This window comes from Strix aluco, chromosome 3, assembly GCF_031877795.1.
Source record: "Strix aluco isolate bStrAlu1 chromosome 3, bStrAlu1.hap1, whole genome shotgun sequence".
NCBI classification, from domain to species: Eukaryota; Metazoa; Chordata; class Aves; order Strigiformes; family Strigidae; genus Strix; species Strix aluco.
In genome coordinates this window covers 64224942-64243663 of record NC_133933.1, presented here as the reverse complement: position 1 = coordinate 64243663, position 18722 = coordinate 64224942, and the positions used below count along the sequence as shown (strand labels likewise).

The 18722-nt window shown below is 40.4% G+C and overlaps 1 protein-coding gene across 1 annotated transcript in view; it reads left to right on the top strand.

Moving 5' to 3' along the window:
* The window catches only part of EZR (ezrin), a 37390-nt gene that overhangs the window by 9799 nt on the left and 8869 nt on the right, over positions 1–18722 (top strand). Inside the window, exons 2-6 of the mRNA XM_074818876.1 lie at positions 8013–8096; positions 12787–12882; positions 13668–13942; positions 14786–14869; positions 15504–15650. Of these exons, the coding sequence (XP_074674977.1) occupies positions 8013–8096; positions 12787–12882; positions 13668–13942; positions 14786–14869; positions 15504–15650 (686 nt within the window). The remainder of the gene's footprint in view (positions 1–8012; positions 8097–12786; positions 12883–13667; positions 13943–14785; positions 14870–15503; positions 15651–18722) is intronic.

Genomic DNA, 18722 nt, shown 5'->3' with positions numbered 1-18722 from the left:
ATGCAGTTGTTATATGCTGACAGAAGATATATCAGGCTTTGGTTAAGGAAAGTGAGATAAGTGTGTAATTTAGTATGGCATCTTCTTCTGCACATGCAAGCTAAAAAAGTTTGAATTTACATTCTAGGATTATTTTAATGTTTAATTATAAGGAAGGTTTCATGCTGTCTCACAAAGAAGAGTCAGGTGACCTGTCTGCAAAACCAAACTCGGTGGGTTGACCTTCTTGTGATCTGTTTGTGTATGCTGGCAGAGAAGGGGAAGTTTGTTCTGAAAATTCAACCTGCTTTGCTAAAACTGGAGTTGCTGGATGACTCCCCAAATCTGGGTATTCAAGATTTCCCTGCCCACATGAACCCCCCCACCCTACTTCATCCAAAAGAGTCTAGCTTTCAGATTTCACTCCAGAATTATTCTTGGCTTCCCCTCAAAGTATTTTTTTCTCTCTTCAGAAGAAACTTCCACAGAAGTTGTTATAAGGCTTTTTCACATTACATGAGAGCAGCAAGCACCTGGGCTCCTACTGCCTTGAATAAACAAGAAATTTCAGTTAAATATAGCTGATATAGTTACTGCTCCTTAAATACTGAGGATTACTACCAAAAAAAAATGAAATGGTTATACAAGTTATTGCATTAAAGTTGACTCGTAGCTAAGGCTAACAACTGTGCTGGACAATTTTAAAGTAATTGCTAGCTTCTAGATTATTATATACCACTGAGGGTAAATACAGTTGTATTTCCCCCTCTCCTGGGAAGGTGAGCAAGGTTTTAAGGAACAAAGACTAGCCTACTCAATCTAATTTTACCTGTTGCAAATGCAGCAGTACATAACTGCTTCATAGACTCAGAGGAATTCCAGTGGAATGTGACTTAATGTTCCTATTTATTTACAATGAGGAAGTAATGTTGTAAGACAGTGAGATTTGAAATGGAACTTGTCCTTTGGTTCCCAGTCAGGTCTTTTTGATTTAACATGGTATGCTGAGAAACTGGGTGGGTTGAATGGGTGCAGTGAGCTTGCCTTGTCAGTCAAGAGGATGCCAATGAGGCTGTCCCCTGTTCGTGTTTTGTGAACTGATGGGGCTGTTTTCTCTTGTCAGCAAACTGTGTGCTCCGCAGTGTGGAAGGGAATGCTCAGGACTATTTTGCTGTGCTGTCACTGCCCTCTCTGAAATGCTAGGTGTTGGGCAGGTAGTGCAGAAAGGATTCTGTCATGGGAAAAGGGGAGGAGTGTGTGGATCCTACTGAAAGGCTTTCTTTGGTGTTGTGCTGTACATCACTTTTCCACTCATAGGAATCAGATTTTCCTCAGAGAAACTGCATGTTTGTCATTTGCCTTCTCATTTTAGCTTCTTGGAGATCCTTTAAATGGTAAAAATGTAGCACTGGGGAGGCCTTGAACATGCCTTGTCTGAAGGCTGCATGGAAGTGGTTATATAGTATCCCAGTATTTTACCTCTCCAGCAATTATTGTTTCATTTCCTGTTACCCAGTCTGCAAAATAAGAGGGCTTTTTGGTGGTTTTCTCCTTGCAGGTTTAAAAGTTGCTGTCTTTTCTATAAACACTCCGTGTTTCAGACAACTCACATTTGGAAGAGATCAGTGCCATGTTAACAAATCAACTCCAGTTTGAAATGGGGGGGGGGGGAACCAACCACAAAACCAAACAACCTGTAACCAGTCTAAAAACAGCTGACCTGCAGATCAGTGCAGACTTTCCTTGATTAACTTGCTCACTTTCAAAAGGAACATTCAAATTTGGATGACAGCATTCCACCTGCCAAGTCATCAGGCAAGCAGAACAGAATGGTCACCTTCTGTAATGCTTCTGGTGACAAATACACTCAAGAATGTCTTTTTTTTTTTTTTTTTTTCTTCCGTGCAATAGCATCGCACCAGGAAATGCAGTGTTTTTCTGAGGATTATAATAAACCACATCCTTGTCTACAGTCCTGCTGTAGCCCATTGTTTGCAAACCTGTAATTTGTTCATCTCTTCATCTGCCTCTTGTCTGTTCTCACCTCTCCAAGTGTAACACCTGTAACTATTTCTCAGACCTACTAAGATCTTTGAATTCTAGCCCTGTCCTTCTAAAAAGTTTCTTTTTTGTTCTTGACTAGGTGTTTGTGAATTTGTAAGTGTGCTCTGTCTTCCAGGAACTGTGAGAATACCTAACTGCATTTTCTTACTCCCTCCACCGTACCACACTCACATCCCACTTTCAAGATCTTAGCCTGTCATGAAAAGGTGAGAATATGTGTCCCTACAGTAGTTCCAGCAAGTTGAAGGTGCTGAGCCAAGCGGGGAGGGAAGTCATGTTCTGGCAATCCTGCAGCAGCAAATAGAATTGATCATTTGCTTGATATTCATGACGTTGTCTCCTGCTTTGACAGAAGCTATGGAGAATTTAGGTGCACAACTTATCATTTGATTGTAATTTCACGTGGCTCAGATTTATTGTATGCCTAGTCTGTCATATGGGACCATGTCAAGTATGTTACTAGATGAGGTTTGATCTATCAGACAGGTTATTCTGTTGAAGAAGAAACAGAACTGGCTTCGAGTGCTGTGTTCTTGACATGTTGGTGTTCATAAGTACTGAAGAATAATATAAGAAATTGCACTATTATCTGTCCAGTTGCTTGGGTTATTTGTGCTACTTATCCTCTTGGAGTTGTCCTCACCTCTCCACAGTCTCTGAACCATTAGCTGTTGACTTAAGCAACTTGTGGAGGATAGAGAAATAAAGACACTGAAGTGTTAGCAGGTCAGCTCTGAGCTCTGGAGCTTCTAGGATTTTTTTTTCCCTAATCAAAGTTGAAATTTTTCCCAAAATAGTTTCCAGGAGCTGAGACTACATTTACTCCATTAGTTAGCACAATGTTTTTCTTTATTATTGGGCCTGGAACCAACAAACGCTACTGCATGGAGGGTGGAAGAATAGAGAGCAGTTTCAGTGCCCTTCTGATGCTGCAATGTGAAATTGCTGTTCCTGTTACTAGATACCTAATCTCTACACATGTCTACGAACAGGTCTGGTTGCTAAGGTTGAAATGAGATTACTTTGTCCATGCAGGTGCATTGCACCACAGGGCAAAAAGCTTGTCTGTTATTACAAGTACAACGGTATTATTGCTCATGTGGTGGAAGAGTAGGCCTGCAGAAGTGAGGGTGCAAGCTTAATACTACTGCTTTCTTAATAGTATTAATACCACTGCTTTCTCTTATTTGTTAAGACTGCCATATTCCTTCAGCACAAGCATGTCTATATGGTTGATTTGCATATGTGCAAGAAACCTTGACAGACCTGCATACTGTTTTTCACAGTATGTGCTTTGCAGATATGGCACTTCAAAACGTAGTTGATCTGCTTACCTGTACTAGCTACTTGCCTGGGATTTCCAGACATCCAGTGATTTGAAGAAAGAAGACATGCCTGTATAGGTTTCTCCACTCCCATACTGCTAATTGCCACCACTTGGAAAGATACTTCACTACCATTTGCACGTGTAAACCTGCTATTTAAGAAACTCTGGTCTTTATCCATCCTTTGAAAAAGGAAAAAAACATTCCTGAGCATTGTCTGAGGCATTTAGAGCTGCATAATGATATGCAACATGTTAAGCACTGGTTTGTCTTGTGTATATGGGTAAAAGTTGGTATTTACTGCCCTTTATCTTATGTATTCACTGGAAATAAATTGGTATTTTAAATGACTTGCACAACTTTATGGTTTCACTGAACTATTTTATTATGCAAGTGAATTTAAGGGGTATTAGATATCATGCAGCAGGATGCAAAATATCCATGATGGCTTACTGTGTGTGAGGGCTGTGGGTTTTTCCTGTTCTGCCTTCTTTTCCCCCTGCAGTGTATGATCTTTTGCAGTGGAGCTGCAATATCAGGAGGGGGATGGTTAACTTTAAAGGTACCATGTTGCCTGCAACCAGAGAGATTCTGGACCAACAGGCTGTATGTAGCTCAAGAGTCAGACTTTAGAAAAAAACTACCTGTGCATGCATAGTGTCCACCATACCTGGAAACTGGGTGTTTAGGAGAGGAAGGGATCGGAAAGGCAATGTCATCTTGGGTTCTTATCTAGATCTTGGCTTTTACACAGAGATGATGTTGGCACTCAGGTGGTTAGCAGTGTGTTGCCTCCTTAAGAGACAATGTTTTCTGAATGTTTTTCAAATGGCACTTTAATTTTCCAAGTTAGAGACTGCATGGTGCACAGTCTTTGAAAGGCTGCAGTGTCCCATAAATTGATCTACTGACAGTGTTTGAAGAGATGTTGTCTTAAGAAAAAACAAAAAAAAGTAAGAACAAATGCATGACTTGAGGGCGTTGCTAAAGCAAGGAAGATCCCATTCTAACTACTGTAACTTCTAATACAAGAACTTTCCATAGTGTTATAATTATTTAAACTATATTCTGAAGTTCTCTCTAGTTCCATCTTTCATCTTACTTCTACACTCTCGTCCCAGTTGGAAATGTAGGTAACATGTTACAGTCTACCCTGAACAGTCTGAAGTCATGGAAATAGTGTTCAGTCCTTCAGTGTACTAAGTTCTTTGATTTCTGTTGTCTCTTACAATTCATGGAGTGCTTTTTTTTTCTCTTTTAATGCAAATGGCATTGCTTTTTCAACAGCATGTTTTTTCCCCTCTGGATCAAATTTGTTAGCAATTTTATGCATCCTAAGATGGGGGAAGAGGAAAACCTTGTGTTCTGTAATGTTTACGTACACACAAGCAAACCTTCTAAGGCCCTATTTGTCATTAATTTTAAGTATGTTAGTCTTGGACATAAAAGTATAATCATAAAATGTTATGGCATTGGCCTATTGAGAAGGAAGTTACATCTTACTGTCTAGGATTTTTAGCATGCTATGTGCATTTAAAACTCCTTATTTCATGTATAACAGCCATGTTCTCTTCTTCCCCCTTCACACATCTGTGTTCTGAAACAATTAAAAACTGCTTTCTTTTTGGTTATGGCTTTGATTTTGTCCTAAAATACTGCCAGGATTTGGTAGGAATTTTACAAATTGCTTGCCTTGCCTATACAGGGTAAGCAGGATTTCAGTTGTGAAAGTTGTCTTAACTGTGTCTTGCTCTTTTTGTTGCTGATAGAAATTAGTCTGGGTTGTTCCCTGTTTTCCTCCCTAACACTGTCTTGAATTGATTAACACCTTGGGTTTTCATTTAATTGTCTTGGTGCCATGGGGAGTTTCATGTGATTTGAGCTGAATGCCAAACTGATTGTCTCAGCCTGAGACACATCAAGGTTTCTTCAGACTGTCTAATCAAGTGGGTTAAGCTCTGTTTGCCTGCTTCACTACCAGCTTCTCTGTGGCTAGAAGCTTGTTTGGAGTGGTTGTAGGACATCCGTTTAGAAACACTGTTAAAACCATTATGTTCCTCTTGAAATCAAGGTTAAAGATTCCAGATGAGAAGCAAGAGGACTTAATATGGCAGGAAGGAAAGGATTTTTTCAGGCAGTCATCAGCTCACTGAAGCGACAGCTGCTTCAGGCCCTGTCTCTTCTTGCTCTGCCTGCCATGTGGCTAGCAGCGTGTCTGAGGGCACACCAGGGAATTCCTCTTTATCCTGCTGGTTGTTCAGCCCTTTAAGAACACAGAAATTAACCTTTACCACATGCCCCAAGTGCCCTTGAAAGCTTTTTGGATAACCAAGTAATCATGTTCCTGCATGCTCATGGCTCAATGATTGAAGTGGAAAGCAGATGACTTCAATTCTGGTCTTAATGCTAAAATGATTCTTAAAAAATGTAGCAGGTAGATGGCTTTAGCACTGAATAGCTCGCTATGTATCTGGCCCTTTAGGAAGGGGACTGTATCCAGAAGGGTGTCTTAAGGTTGGAGTAATACAGTGTATTCCCCTAGACTAGGGAGTTTACCTTTTTTTACTAGCAAATAACCCCTAAGGAGACAGCATAAAAGATGAGTGTGCTGATACCAGCTGGAATTCTGTGCTCAGCCAACATCCTGCACATTTTCTTGTAAGGAGTGGGAAGCACTTAGCTTGTAAAGTGACACTTAATTTTACACCGACTGCAATGTTTCAGGCAGAAGTGCAAATAACTTGCACAATACAAAATGCGGATTATGAGCATATGTTTTCTTAGAGGGGGTAGAAAAGGATTAGAATATGATTAGGGATTTATTGTTGAGAGGGATTAAGCAACAGGAGCTTTTTAAGGTCACATCTTCGAATTGCAGCCTTGCTGTTCCTGAGGATTTGGTATCTGAACTTCCCTTCCCTTCCTACACTGGTAACACTGTTTGGAAACCTTTGGTTCTTAAGGCACAGGAAGAAAGCATTAAATGTACTTTCATGCTCCATTATGGATCCCAAATGCAACAGCTGGGAAAAGGAGCAGAGACCTTCCTTGCTTGTTCTTTCTTGCTGCTTTTAGAGGATTTTTTTTTTTTTTTAAATATCCGAATTTAAAGGACACTGCTTTAAAAATACAGTTTGAAAGTGACACGACACCTAAGCAGTCATCTCCTCTGGGTCAGTTTGGGGTTCCATGATTTGGAAACTGCCTTTAGTCATCTTTCTATACGAGGGTCCTCAGTCATTTGAGAGAACAGGAGGAAGAAATAATTCTATAAAGGCTAAAAGACACTTGATGTGCCTTAGTGTCTCCCTAAAAAAAGAATGCAAAATTTTCTGATATATTTGACTAAAACTATCTGTGGCAACTTGTTTTATTCACAGTTTTGTGTTAACTGTAACATTGTTTTACCTGACGTTTATCCTAGAGTTTAAATATACATAATCAAGTGGCTGGAAACTGGTGCAGTGTCAAAGCTTTGTAGTAATTCTATTCCTCTCCTGCTCCTTTCTCTCGTTTGTCCAAATATGTGCCTCTGCGCTGGGCACCAGTGCTGCAGGTATAGCAGGCTCTCCTGGTCTCTTAGCTCTGGCTTTCTGTGATGTGACATTTATAAATATGTTGGGAAATTGTCATGAAATCTTATCTGCCTGTAGCTTTGTCTGTTGTCTGGCTTTGTGTTTACATGTCCACTTTTTCTTCTCTTTCCTTTAAAATACCAAGCTCCTTGTTAGTAGAACTATACTACACAATCATCCCAGTTTGGTTTTTTTAATTTGTTTTGGGGTTGTTTTTTTTGAGATATAGTATAATATTGCAAGCAATATAGTCTCCTGTAGTTGGAACAGTTGGAGATAATCCTTTCCTGATTTGCCATTTTACTGGTTCTTATGCTATTCCCTGCAAGCTTAGTTGCTCCTTCTGCCTCCTGATTAACTGCTAATAGACTTTTTCTAGTCATTAAACACTCTTGCCTTCTGCATACAGTAGTAGCATCTCTTGCAGTATACTTCTGCCATGGCAGTAAATCTGGTTATGTTGTTTTTCTCTAACAGCAGTAGCTTAGTAAACTCTTGCCCTGTAGTATCATTCAGTACCCGTAACTGCTGTTTTTATGTGCTGAGTAGATATTTATGAGGGAAGGAATGAATGTTCATCGGGTTAATGCTGATTGCTTTGTAAGAACAATCTGCAGCCTTTTGCCTTTAAAACATCAGATTAATTCCAGCTCTAATATAAATGGAAGTTAAATTATAAGTCTTAAATTTAATTTAGTCATTAGGGCCTTTCATAATCCAAGGGATGGCCTGCGGGCAGCTATGCTGTGCACTCACAGGAGCTCTTATTCCAAGGGGGTTTAGGCTTGGAAGTGGTCAATTCTAAAATGCCCTCTCGTTTAACTAGAAGCTTAGTCCAATCCTGTGTTGAGTAGGAAAACCTTCAGAGCAATCTGGATAAGACAGCAAAGTCAGTACTTCAATTAAGTTTGCGGGTGTGATAATCTAATTGGGGCTTAAGTGTATATATTCTAGAGGTTATGGTAGTGCATCAAAGCATGGAGACTGTATTGTACACAAAGTACATGTGTTAACATGGAGAAATAGCTTTCAATACATCTTAAACAATGCGTTTTGTTTTTCTTTTTAGATCAATGTTCGAGTTGTCACTATGGATGCAGAGCTGGAGTTTGCCATCCAGCCAAACACTACAGGCAAACAGCTGTTTGACCAGGTCAGTGAAGGGTTGGTATGGGCTCTTGTCATTTAAGCTTGGAGTACGTTTCAGACTACAGTGTTTTCTTAATACTGGATTCCAAACCTACCTTTCTTTCTTCTCTCCACCTTCTAAGCAAAGGGTCCTGGCCTGAACTAAGATCTCTAAATTCCATCACAGTAAAAGAAAAATGCAAAAATCCTTGTGGGTGTGTTATGTTCCAGTGAAACCTGTCCTCTTAGCAGTGTTGGGTGATGAAGTGTCATAAGGGATCTGAAATGTCTGGAGAGTGTAGACAGCATGTAAAAATGCATCTCTTGCTTTGAAATGCAGCTTAGCTCTTACTTATTTCAATTTTAGAATTTAAGAAATGTTGTCCCTGTGCATAAAACTCTCCAGAACCAGGTTTTCAGATGGCTGATGAAGACATATGCATAGCTGGAGTCATTCAAAAGCTGGGTTGTAGGTAGCCACCTGCCACAGGTGTCCAAGCTTGCCAAACTACTGAAAAACCAGAAGAGTTTGTGATCCCCGTGCAGCAACTATAGCAACATGCCTTGTAAGAAGCGCCTGTGCAGCAGAATGGAGCAGAGACTTGTCCATCCTGCCTTCCGGGGTTCCCAGGGAAGTGGGGGGCATGAGTAGCCAAGAGTCTTCTCCCTTAATGTTGTTATTCCTGCTACTGCATTAACAATATACAGGTCTGCTTGGAGATGGATCTACAAAGGTCAGATAAAGACAACTAAAAGAAACAAATAACAGTTTGTAAGACTCTTATTATTCTTAAGCAGCTTGCTTTATTAAACTGAAGCAAGGCATAGATTTCAGCAGAAAAATTTGCTATTCTGGAATTAAAAAAAAACAACACACCTTACTTCTAGCTATTCCTGCTGGAACCCTGAAAACTAAGAATTGATCTATGTGGACTTCAGTTACACATATAAGCTGTTTATGAAGTGTTACAGCAATTCCTTTACACTTTTCTCCTTGTCCCCTGCTAACCTTGATAACAAAAAGTGGTTGAGCTTTAACTCAAGTAGGCAGAACTGGCTAAACAATGTGTATTCCTTCTAAGTTTTTGTTGGTATAGGTTTTCACTTCAGAGAGTTGACTGTGCAATGAGAAGTACTTTTCAAAAAAAGAAAACCCCCAACAACCAACAAAACAAACAAAAAACCCCCACAGAAACTCAAACCCCCAACAAACAAAAAAAACATTTAGTGGGTTCTTGCAGCAATTGAAAGGAGGAAAACAAATTATAATCACTGGAGAACTTCATGCTACAAAATAGGGTACTACTAATAGTGTTTAGCATTATATCTAAGTTTAATTCCTTTTGGTTATTACTGATGGGATAAACATCAAGTATTCATTGACTGGAAATTTGGTGAAGTGCATATGAAACCCGTATTTTTATGGAACCAGCATTTGGTGTTTGACCTTCTGTTCACTGCTGATCACCCTGGCATGAGGGTAACTTCTTCCTCCAGGCCCTTACGTGTTAACCTGAAATGGAGGACTTGAGTTTCATCTCTAAGGGTACAAAAATCCAAATGACTATAAGTCAGGTTTTTAAAAACAATGCTTTCGATCAGACAGTGTATGTACGTCCTATGTTCCTTACAACAAGGATTCAATAAGGACTTTTTTTTTCCCCCTCATATATTCAGTAATGTTTACATCTGTTAAGAGTAAGGGTCTTCTCTCTGGCAGAGAAACTACTTTTTTGACCTCCAGCTGAGAAGCACAAAATCCTGAGAACATGGAAAAAGACAAGATGCTTCAGATCCAAGATACTTCTAGCTTGCTGTCTAGGTAGTTCTGAATTTCTGAAGACTGCTTGTTGCAGCACTTATTGCACTGCTGGGATAGAGTATCACCTCATAAAGATTTGCTACTTATGTCTTACAGTTCAGATTTTATCCATAGTCCATACCTTGTTGGGGTATGCTTCTGCATGTCAAGAGAAGACTAAGGTAGAAGTGTGCAGCACAAAACCGGGGAAGGTGAAGACCATATGTTTAGCTGCAGCTGTTCTGACATCCTCTCTTCAATTCTGCTCTGCAAGCCTTTTACTAGGCCCTTATCTCAGATAGAGTTTACACTCAAATAAAGCCTATGGAGGCAACAGGTTTTTGTAGGCGTGGGGAGTGGCCCAACTTGAACTGCAGAACCACTGTGGGGGAAAAGGGTGTTGAAGCAGACTTTTTAAAAACCACAAGATGATTTCTTGGCCTGGCTGTCAGCTAGCAAAACTACTCTGGCAGTGCCCTTGTGCTTTACACTTTGCTAACATAAGTGCATGGTGAATGTAATGTGCATTATAGCTCCCCCTTATAGAAAGGGGAAAATAGTAGAAATCTGAATATTGAGTTCAGCCCTACTCAAGCCAGACCTGTGCAGAGTTTACGCTGCAATAGTCTGAGGTATCCTGAGAACCAACACAGTGGGCTGTGCAGCTGGCTGGAGTACATCCCAGGCAGTCGTGTGCCATCCTGGCCATGAGGAAAAGAATCTTGAATATAAGGCCTTGGTTCTTAGTTCTTCCTTGTTTTGCTATGGAGGAAGTTTACAAACCATTTCCCAGAATAACAGGCTAAAACATTCATGTCTTTGTTCTTTGTATTGGAATTCAAATGGTCAAATTGTGAAGTTTAGCTTAATACTTTCTCCTTCCTTGCTTTTAGGCTTTGGGAGGAACTTGGGGGGTCATAATTCTGCAATCTTTCTAACTTGATTTATAGAAAAAGTGTACTTGTTCTGTGGTAACAGACTTTCAGAGATAATGACCTGATAACTGCTTGATTTATGCAACTCTTTATTTTAACAAAGTTGCAACACACTTTTGTGCAACAGGAAGTACCATGCTCAACATACCCCTGCTTTTCTGCTAGATTAAGTCCAGTTCTGAACCTTCTAAAAATATGTCTAGCTGTCAGAAAACTTGTCTGTTCTGTGGTGAAATAAGCCACTTCGGGGGAGGAGGGAAAAGGAATTTTAGTCAAGTAAAGGCTGAAGTATTTTCAGAGCCCGGTTCTTTTTAAAAAAGTTGTGGGGTTTGGGTTTTTTTGTTTGTTGGGTTGCTTGGCTTTTTTTAACATAAACTCTAGTTAGTTATAACTAGTTACTTATGGCCCTGCTGAAGTAGAATATATAAACCATAGCCTACTGAATACAGCCCCCAGTGTCTAGCCATGAAGCTATCTCATTCCTCAACTAGTAGGCCCTGACCTTTTTATCCTTAAAAATTATATTTGCTTGGTGACTTTTTTCATACTACTATGCAATTTTCTTGGTCTGCTTATATCACTAAACCTTACAGATTATACTGCTTATACCACTAAACCTTATAGACGTTGTTGAATGTCACACAAACAGTAATTCTTAAGAGTCCTCATCAAAATGGTGCATTTTTCCCTATCTCCCTTACCAACCCCAGGAAGCTCTGGCTTCCAGGTACAGACTGCTGGCTTCTAGCTCACCAATAAGAAAATTTAAGGGAAATTATAGCAAAAACTAATTAAGTATCCTAAAATCATTGTCTTTCTCAAGTTTGCTCTCTAGCCAGAGTGTCTCCAACAATACTCTAAATGGGGAGAGCGCAACAGATCCTTGGTTAAGACCCTAGACTTGTTGAAGTACATGTAACTGCACCCTCTCAAGTCTGTCACACGTTCCTAACTTGCAAAGTAGTTTTAAAAAGCTCTTGCCTTCCAGTCAGTTCAGTTCCCAAAGGTGATGCCTACATTGCTTTTACTCTGCAAATAACATCAAGGATGTGATCCAGGTATGTAGTGGATCTTTCCAGATCTTGGCTCTGTAGAGCACAGCTTTACAGGTAGATGAGCTGGCAGCAAACTACTTGGCTATAAGAACAAGTGGTCAAGAGTAGGAGGTCGGGAACTTGCTAGACTATCTCCTCCACTGAGGAAAAGGAACATGTCCAAACAGGACTATTTTCACTAGTGAGTGTGCCATCCAGTCAATGAATGGTGTTCCTGGATCTTTCGTCTGGTTAGTTTTTACAATATATGAAATTAAATTTGTCCTAGTCTTGGGCCATCAATATATTTTGTTCTTCAAAACCAGCCTTTGTGTGAGTTTTTAAAAAAATAATACCCTTGACAGAGAATACTTGCAGTGTGTTTTAATTCTCAGAAAAACTGCATGGGTAGCTTACTGCAGCAGCTGTGTGGAGCATCCCTCAGTTGCTTCCTCCAGCCAAATAATCTTTGGTGACTGGCAGACAAGATCATTTGAGCTGTTAGTACTGCTAACTGGTTGTAGTTAGTGCTAACACCATTACAGACCATCTCACCATAAACTTTGGTGAGAGAAGTAACTTGTCTGCTTCACCAAGTACAGTTCTAAGAAGGGCCAGTAGATACAAGCAAGCAGAAGCCCCACCTGCTGCCAGTGTACCAGTCTAGCAGTTGGTGACATTTCACTTGCCCAGTTTGTCTCTCCCAGTTCCCCCAGAATTGTCGTCTTCTAGGAACCAGGTGGGACAAGTAGCTTAGCCTATACCATTGCTGTCATCTACTATGGCAGCTGTGTATCTTTGTCTACAAGATGAAATTAAGAGATGCCAGATGAGTAGATTTAGGTTATTGCCTGCACCTGCAGGTAATACAGGACTTGAGAGGATACCTGGACCTCAAGTGAACTGTTACCTACAATAACTTTTTTTTGGACCTTTCTCTTAAAGGTGGTTAAAACCATAGGACTGCGAGAAGTGTGGTACTTTGGTCTTCAGTATGTGGACAACAAAGGATTCCAGACTTGGCTGAAGCTTGATAAAAAGGTAACAGACTTCGGGCTAATTGCTGAACAAAGGTTAAAGCTTACATGATTCCTGATGTGTTATTGGCTGCAACTTTATAAACCTTGTACCTGTTGTTGATTGTTGCTTAATTTTCATAACTCCAGGAGTGTTTTTAGATACAACTTTGTGACCTCCATGGGAACTGTTTGGGTGAGGTGTGACATGGTGGAAGCTTGCCTTTTTTTCCTCTGTGTGAGTTGTAGAAAGCTTTATAGTGTTTGTCAGATGTACAGCAGCAGTGTGATATTGTACTTTGTTGGGTAGAAGAAGCTATTCTTGCTGTGACTGGAGGAACATCTTGGCTAGTGATGGTTTTAGTGCCTGCTTGCACTAATCAGAAAGATAGGTCACTTCAAGGCTGAGCAGTTGTAACAGTGCTGATGCTCTTGTTTGTGGACTTGAAGTTCTTATGAGGGTATGAACTGTTTTTCTTGATGGAGTGGTCAGTGACATACCTGTTTAATGTCAGGGGGCTGTTCTTTGTCAAACACATACAATACTGGATGGATTTGCCATCAGATAGAGCATGGTAAATCATTCTCCAATGACCAAGGTTTGCTGTGCAAACAGAATTTTACTGTCTTAGAAAACATAATATGTCTCCTCTGTGTTCTCATACCTGTAAGCAGCCAGAATTAAGGAATTCCAGCAACGAATTGCCAGTCACTCTCCTCTTAAGGCAAATGCACCAAATTATTTTTTCTGTATAAAAGCAATTTATTGTTTGCAACCCTGCTCAGTTGTGCCGTCACGTCTGTCCTCAGGTTTCTGCTCAAGAAATCAGAAAGGAGAATCCCCTCCAGTTCAAATTTCGTGCGAAGTTCTTCCCAGAGGACGTCTCTGAAGAGCTGATCCAGGACATCACGCAGAAGCTCTTCTTCCTGCAGGTGAAGGAAGGAATCATCAGCGATGAGATCTACTGTCCTCCTGAAACAGCAGTACTTCTTGGCTCCTATGCTGTGCAGGCCAAATTTGGAGATTACAACAAAGACGTGCACAAGCCTGGATACCTCAATTCAGAGCGTCTGATCCCCCAAAGGTGAAGGAGTTGGTTGATGCAGTGTACCATTTTTTTGGTGTTTTTTGTTTGGTTGTTTGTCTGGTTTGAAGTGAAGAATTTGCATTCTAGTTAAATACTAAGAGTTTCTTTGAAAGTGTAAGTTTTTTTTAAATTGAACTGTAAGCATTTGGGGTTCTTCCTCCTTCTTTTTTTTTTATTTCTATCTGTCAGAGCATGGTTTTGTGCTTTCTCCTTGAGTTGGTTAGGCAGACAAAGTATACTTTTGAATTAACCTTTTCTTTCCTAAGTGTTGCTGCCATGCTGGTAACTGGCAGTATGAATGTCTCCTCTTTAAGATGAAAAGAGTAGCATTCAGTCAAGAATGTGTTGTCACTGGAGAAGGTTGGGTTGCGTGCCCTTAATCCTATGTACAGTCCTAAAAATCTTGTGCCTGGAAAGGATGTCTTGAGGCTACGTAGTCCATCCCCACACAGGATAAGTGTTTGTTATCGGACAAAGGGCTTCTGTTTACACTTCCTGATGGCAGTCTGAAGCAGTGTCTAATTCCAGGAATCACACCAACTTTTGCTTTGCTTTAACCCTCTGGTGTCTACAGTGTGTATGTGATTCTTCTGCAGTGTTCTGCTTACGCCTCTTGTGTCTCTGGTCAGTGACCAGAAAGACTTTGTCAAGGGTTTTTATTCATTTGGAATTGTTCTGCTTCACAGAGTACATCTCTGGGCTGAGCAGGATGTTCCTCTTGGTTTCAGTAAGGCTTCATGGGTGGGACTAATTTTTCAGTAAGACTGTAGCAAAGATGAGCATCAATGGATAATACAGAACATAAAGTCTAATCTTGCTAATATCTCTTTCTTTGTATAGGGTGATGGACCAGCATAAACTCTCCAGAGAGCAGTGGGAAGAACGGATCCAGGTGTGGCATGCAGAGCACAGTGGCATGCTCAAGTAGGTGTTTTGTATTGGTCCTTAGGCTGGTCACTCTGTTGCTGGTTGTTCACCTTAAGCTTGCAGTTCTACAACATGCTTTTGAAATAGACTCCAAGAGTCATCTGTATGGAAGAACTCTTGGTGTATATTTTCTAGTCCAGCATCGAATCATATGGTAAAACTCAGTAGGATATTTGCATTGGTGCTGAGAACAGCGTTTTGTGTGGCTTCCTGAAGATCCTGGACCTGGGTACAGTGTATCAGTGATGACTTTGAGTGGGGAAAAAAGTAAAGGTGTATGTCTAACCTTATGTTCATTGAGGCATTTGCATTGGCAGATGGGGAAAGTTCAGATACTATACCTTTCCTACTGACTGGACCTTGAGACAAGGATGAATGCTGAGAGAGATGAATGTTGCTAATTTTCTGTCTGGAAATACTAGGGCTTGGTAAATGGGAGTACTGTGTGTGTTCATAGGTGTCATATGATAACTTCTAAAGTGAATCCCAAATGGTGAATGTTCAGTTTTAACTCCCATGCTTGATGTGTGGGTTTAGGAAAAGTTACTTGTTTCTTCTGAGGGCTTTGTGGTTTCTGAGGTAGTCACATAAATGAGAAGCTAACATCTGCTCTCCTTCCTGTCTCAACCAGGGAGAATGCCATGCTGGAATACCTGAAGATTGCTCAAGACCTGGAAATGTATGGAATCAACTACTTTGAAATCAAGAATAAGAAAGGAACTGACCTTTGGCTGGGGGTTGATGCCTTGGGGCTCAACATCTATGAAAAGGACGATAAGTAAGGCTTTTGTTTTCACCTCTATCTCCCAGAGCCAGGGCTGGTGTGGGAGCCAAGGGATGCTTCTCATTTACAGGATCAGGGCAAAGTTTAGAACTTGCTCATGTTCCAATTTCGGATCAGTAGGTAAAGCTGTGCTAGGAAATGAGCTTTCACATCATTTATGCTTTCATGACTTTCCTGACCTTTGTAGCCTGACCTGCTAATGCTACCTACCGCAGAAAAAGAGATGTCAGTGTCATCTGGTAAATCACGTGCAGTTGTAGAGCTGAACCCTGAACTAAGGAGTTTGCCAAGCTTTTCCTTGAGTCAGGTTGCCAGATATTCCAGCAGTGGATATACTATGAGAACCTAGGCAGGCTAACATATCTGCAGAGTGTTTGGACATCTAAGGCCATTCCTATACTGAAGTTAATGATAGATGTGTGTACAACTGCCAGGTTGCGAAAAAGACAGATTATGGGGTGGACACGAAACCAGAGCTGGATAACACCCAGAACCCAGGGAGGAGCTAACCTATATAGTTACTGAGTGAATGAGGAATGAAATGAGGTCTTGCTGAGGTACGCATAGTTTTAATCAGTCCATCTGGTAAAGGTAGAGCCATTATTAATTGGGTAGTAGGTGGGAAATGGTAGACTACATCTATATATATAAGCACAAAAGGAAGGTAAGAACAGTTGTGTCTAAGACTGCTAGTCTCTTCTAATACTCCACAACTGAAGGACTGGAGGGGAGTTAAAATAGATGTTTTTTAGATGAAGTGCTGCTATCGAGACTGATATTCCCCCCCCCCCATTCCAAGTCTTGGTTTCATTTCACTAATCTATAACAGACTAACGTTGTACAGAAGGGATTTCACCTGTTCTACATATTTGTCTCCAAAAAGCTTTGAATGCAACCCAAATATTAATTGAAACTCTCTGGAGCTTCTGTTAAGATGGCAAAGAGAAATGCAGTCTTTTCTGCAATGCTAATATGTGCTGTCACCCAGAAAACAAGGAGTGTCACTTGAAAGAAAAGTAGTTTCGCTCATGTAATACTTCAGTCTTGAATGACTAGTCTTGCTATGTAACCATGGTCACGCAAACAAGTTTTTCGAGCTGCAGAAGGAGACAGAATGTAGCCATTGACTGTAAAGAGCTATCAAGACCGTTTGCAAAACAAATACAGAGCTGGAATAAACTACTTGTTTCTGCTATAACTCTTGCTACTATGTAATTAAGTCATTTGAGCAGATACCGGTACCAGAAAAATAGTGATGTGTACCTCCCCTTTGGTTTGTACATGCAAAATCTGGGGACTGGGGCGAAGGTGAAAAAGCAAGGATTTTGTTGTTGAAGTAAAATGAGACCCTGAGGAAAAAATAAGACCTGAGGAAAATGAGACCATGCTATAGGTGTGCAAGCCTCTATGCTGCAGTGTATGTTAGTGTCCCACTTCTAGGTATTTTCAAGCCTTTTTTTCTTTTTTCTTCCTTCTGCATTAATGAGGAGAATTTGCAATAGAACTTACTAATAAGTGAATTTTAGGTGTCCATCACACTGTGTTATCTAGGATTAAAACACTTAAGCTAATATGACAGGGGCCGGAGTAATTAGTTAACCTTAGTCTAATCAAATAATTTTCTTTGCAATTCTTACTTAATGTTACACACACACTGTTGCATAATCTTGCAGTTGAGTTAAAGGTTAGGGAATGGTAAGATCTGAAGAGGATGTATTTTATTCTTGATGACTGATTTTTAAATGAAGCAAGTTTATTTTTATTCTTGGGCCCAGCGAAATCATGCTATATAGTAGCTTTCCATCTCTGTGACAATGAATAAAATTCCCCCAAAACTGCCAGTTCTTTTCCCTAATAAATGATCTCCATAGAAAGGATTCTTGCAGAGTTTGAGTGGTTCACTGTTATGATAGACATTTCTCTAAGTGCTAAACATTAAATATTTGTATCTTCAAACTATTTGCTAGAAATAATTGTCAGCACTTCAGTGTGTGTCAGAGACACATATATTGGAGGGGTTAGATAATAACAAGAAGATAGCTTGTTGGAATTATCATTTATGTAAGGCACAATTCTTAATAGTTAACTGCTATCTCTAAAGAATATATCCTCCTTTGATAAGAGAAGAATAAAAGAATAATAATGTGATATTAAACATAAAAATTGAAATATTTGGGGAGGGGCAGAAATAAAGGAATTAGACAAATACATGAGTCCTTGTACTATTAGAACTCGCTGTAGAGCTGGGCAGGTATGTAAGGGTGAAGTACTGGAATGGCTCAGAAACATTTGATCTCATGAATAACGATGCTTTTTATATGCAAGACTCTGAAAAAATTAAAGCAGAGGAAAATCTCAAATGATTAGTGAAGCTTAAAGAAGTAATTTTAAATAAACCAACAGACCTGAATTCCTAAGCAGCAAGGAAGAGCTGGGAGTCTGGATCTTGCCCTTTGCTTCGTAGGGGTGCTTTCCAATAGGAGAGAGCCACGTAGTGCAGCTCATTGCACCACCAACGTGTAAAGTTCTGCTTGTGACTAGTGGGATGGGCTGAAAGAGCAGTTTGCATGGAAGGAAGGAACAGGGCTCTTTGTTACTAGCCTTGCCTGTAATCTAGGGGAGGACACAAAAGACAAGACATCTGCTTCTACCAATTATGTTTGCGCCTGCCCAGCACTTCAGAAGGGAAGGCCGCGTGGAGGTAGCTGGGCTAGCTGTAACACAGCAGTATAGACTTCTCTGTGGGTGCTAGAAGGTGTGGGGGAGCACCTGAGTTACTTTGGCTTATGCCTCCCATGATGTACAAGAAGCCTCTGGGAAGCACAGCACATATACCTAAAGTCTGCATGCTGCGGATCTTAGGCCCTGATTTCAAAGGAATGAATTTAAAGCAGGTGTTTGGTAAAGCTGAGTGTGTGGCTTCAGTAGAGACCATCCCTATTGCTCAGCCAAAGGTCAGTAGGGTGGCTGACCAAAATGAGAAGAGACTCTGTAAAGGAGGTGACTGGGCTTCTTTTCCTACTCCCTGTGGATTTTTGGTTCAACTACTGTCTTCTCTCTGTTGGG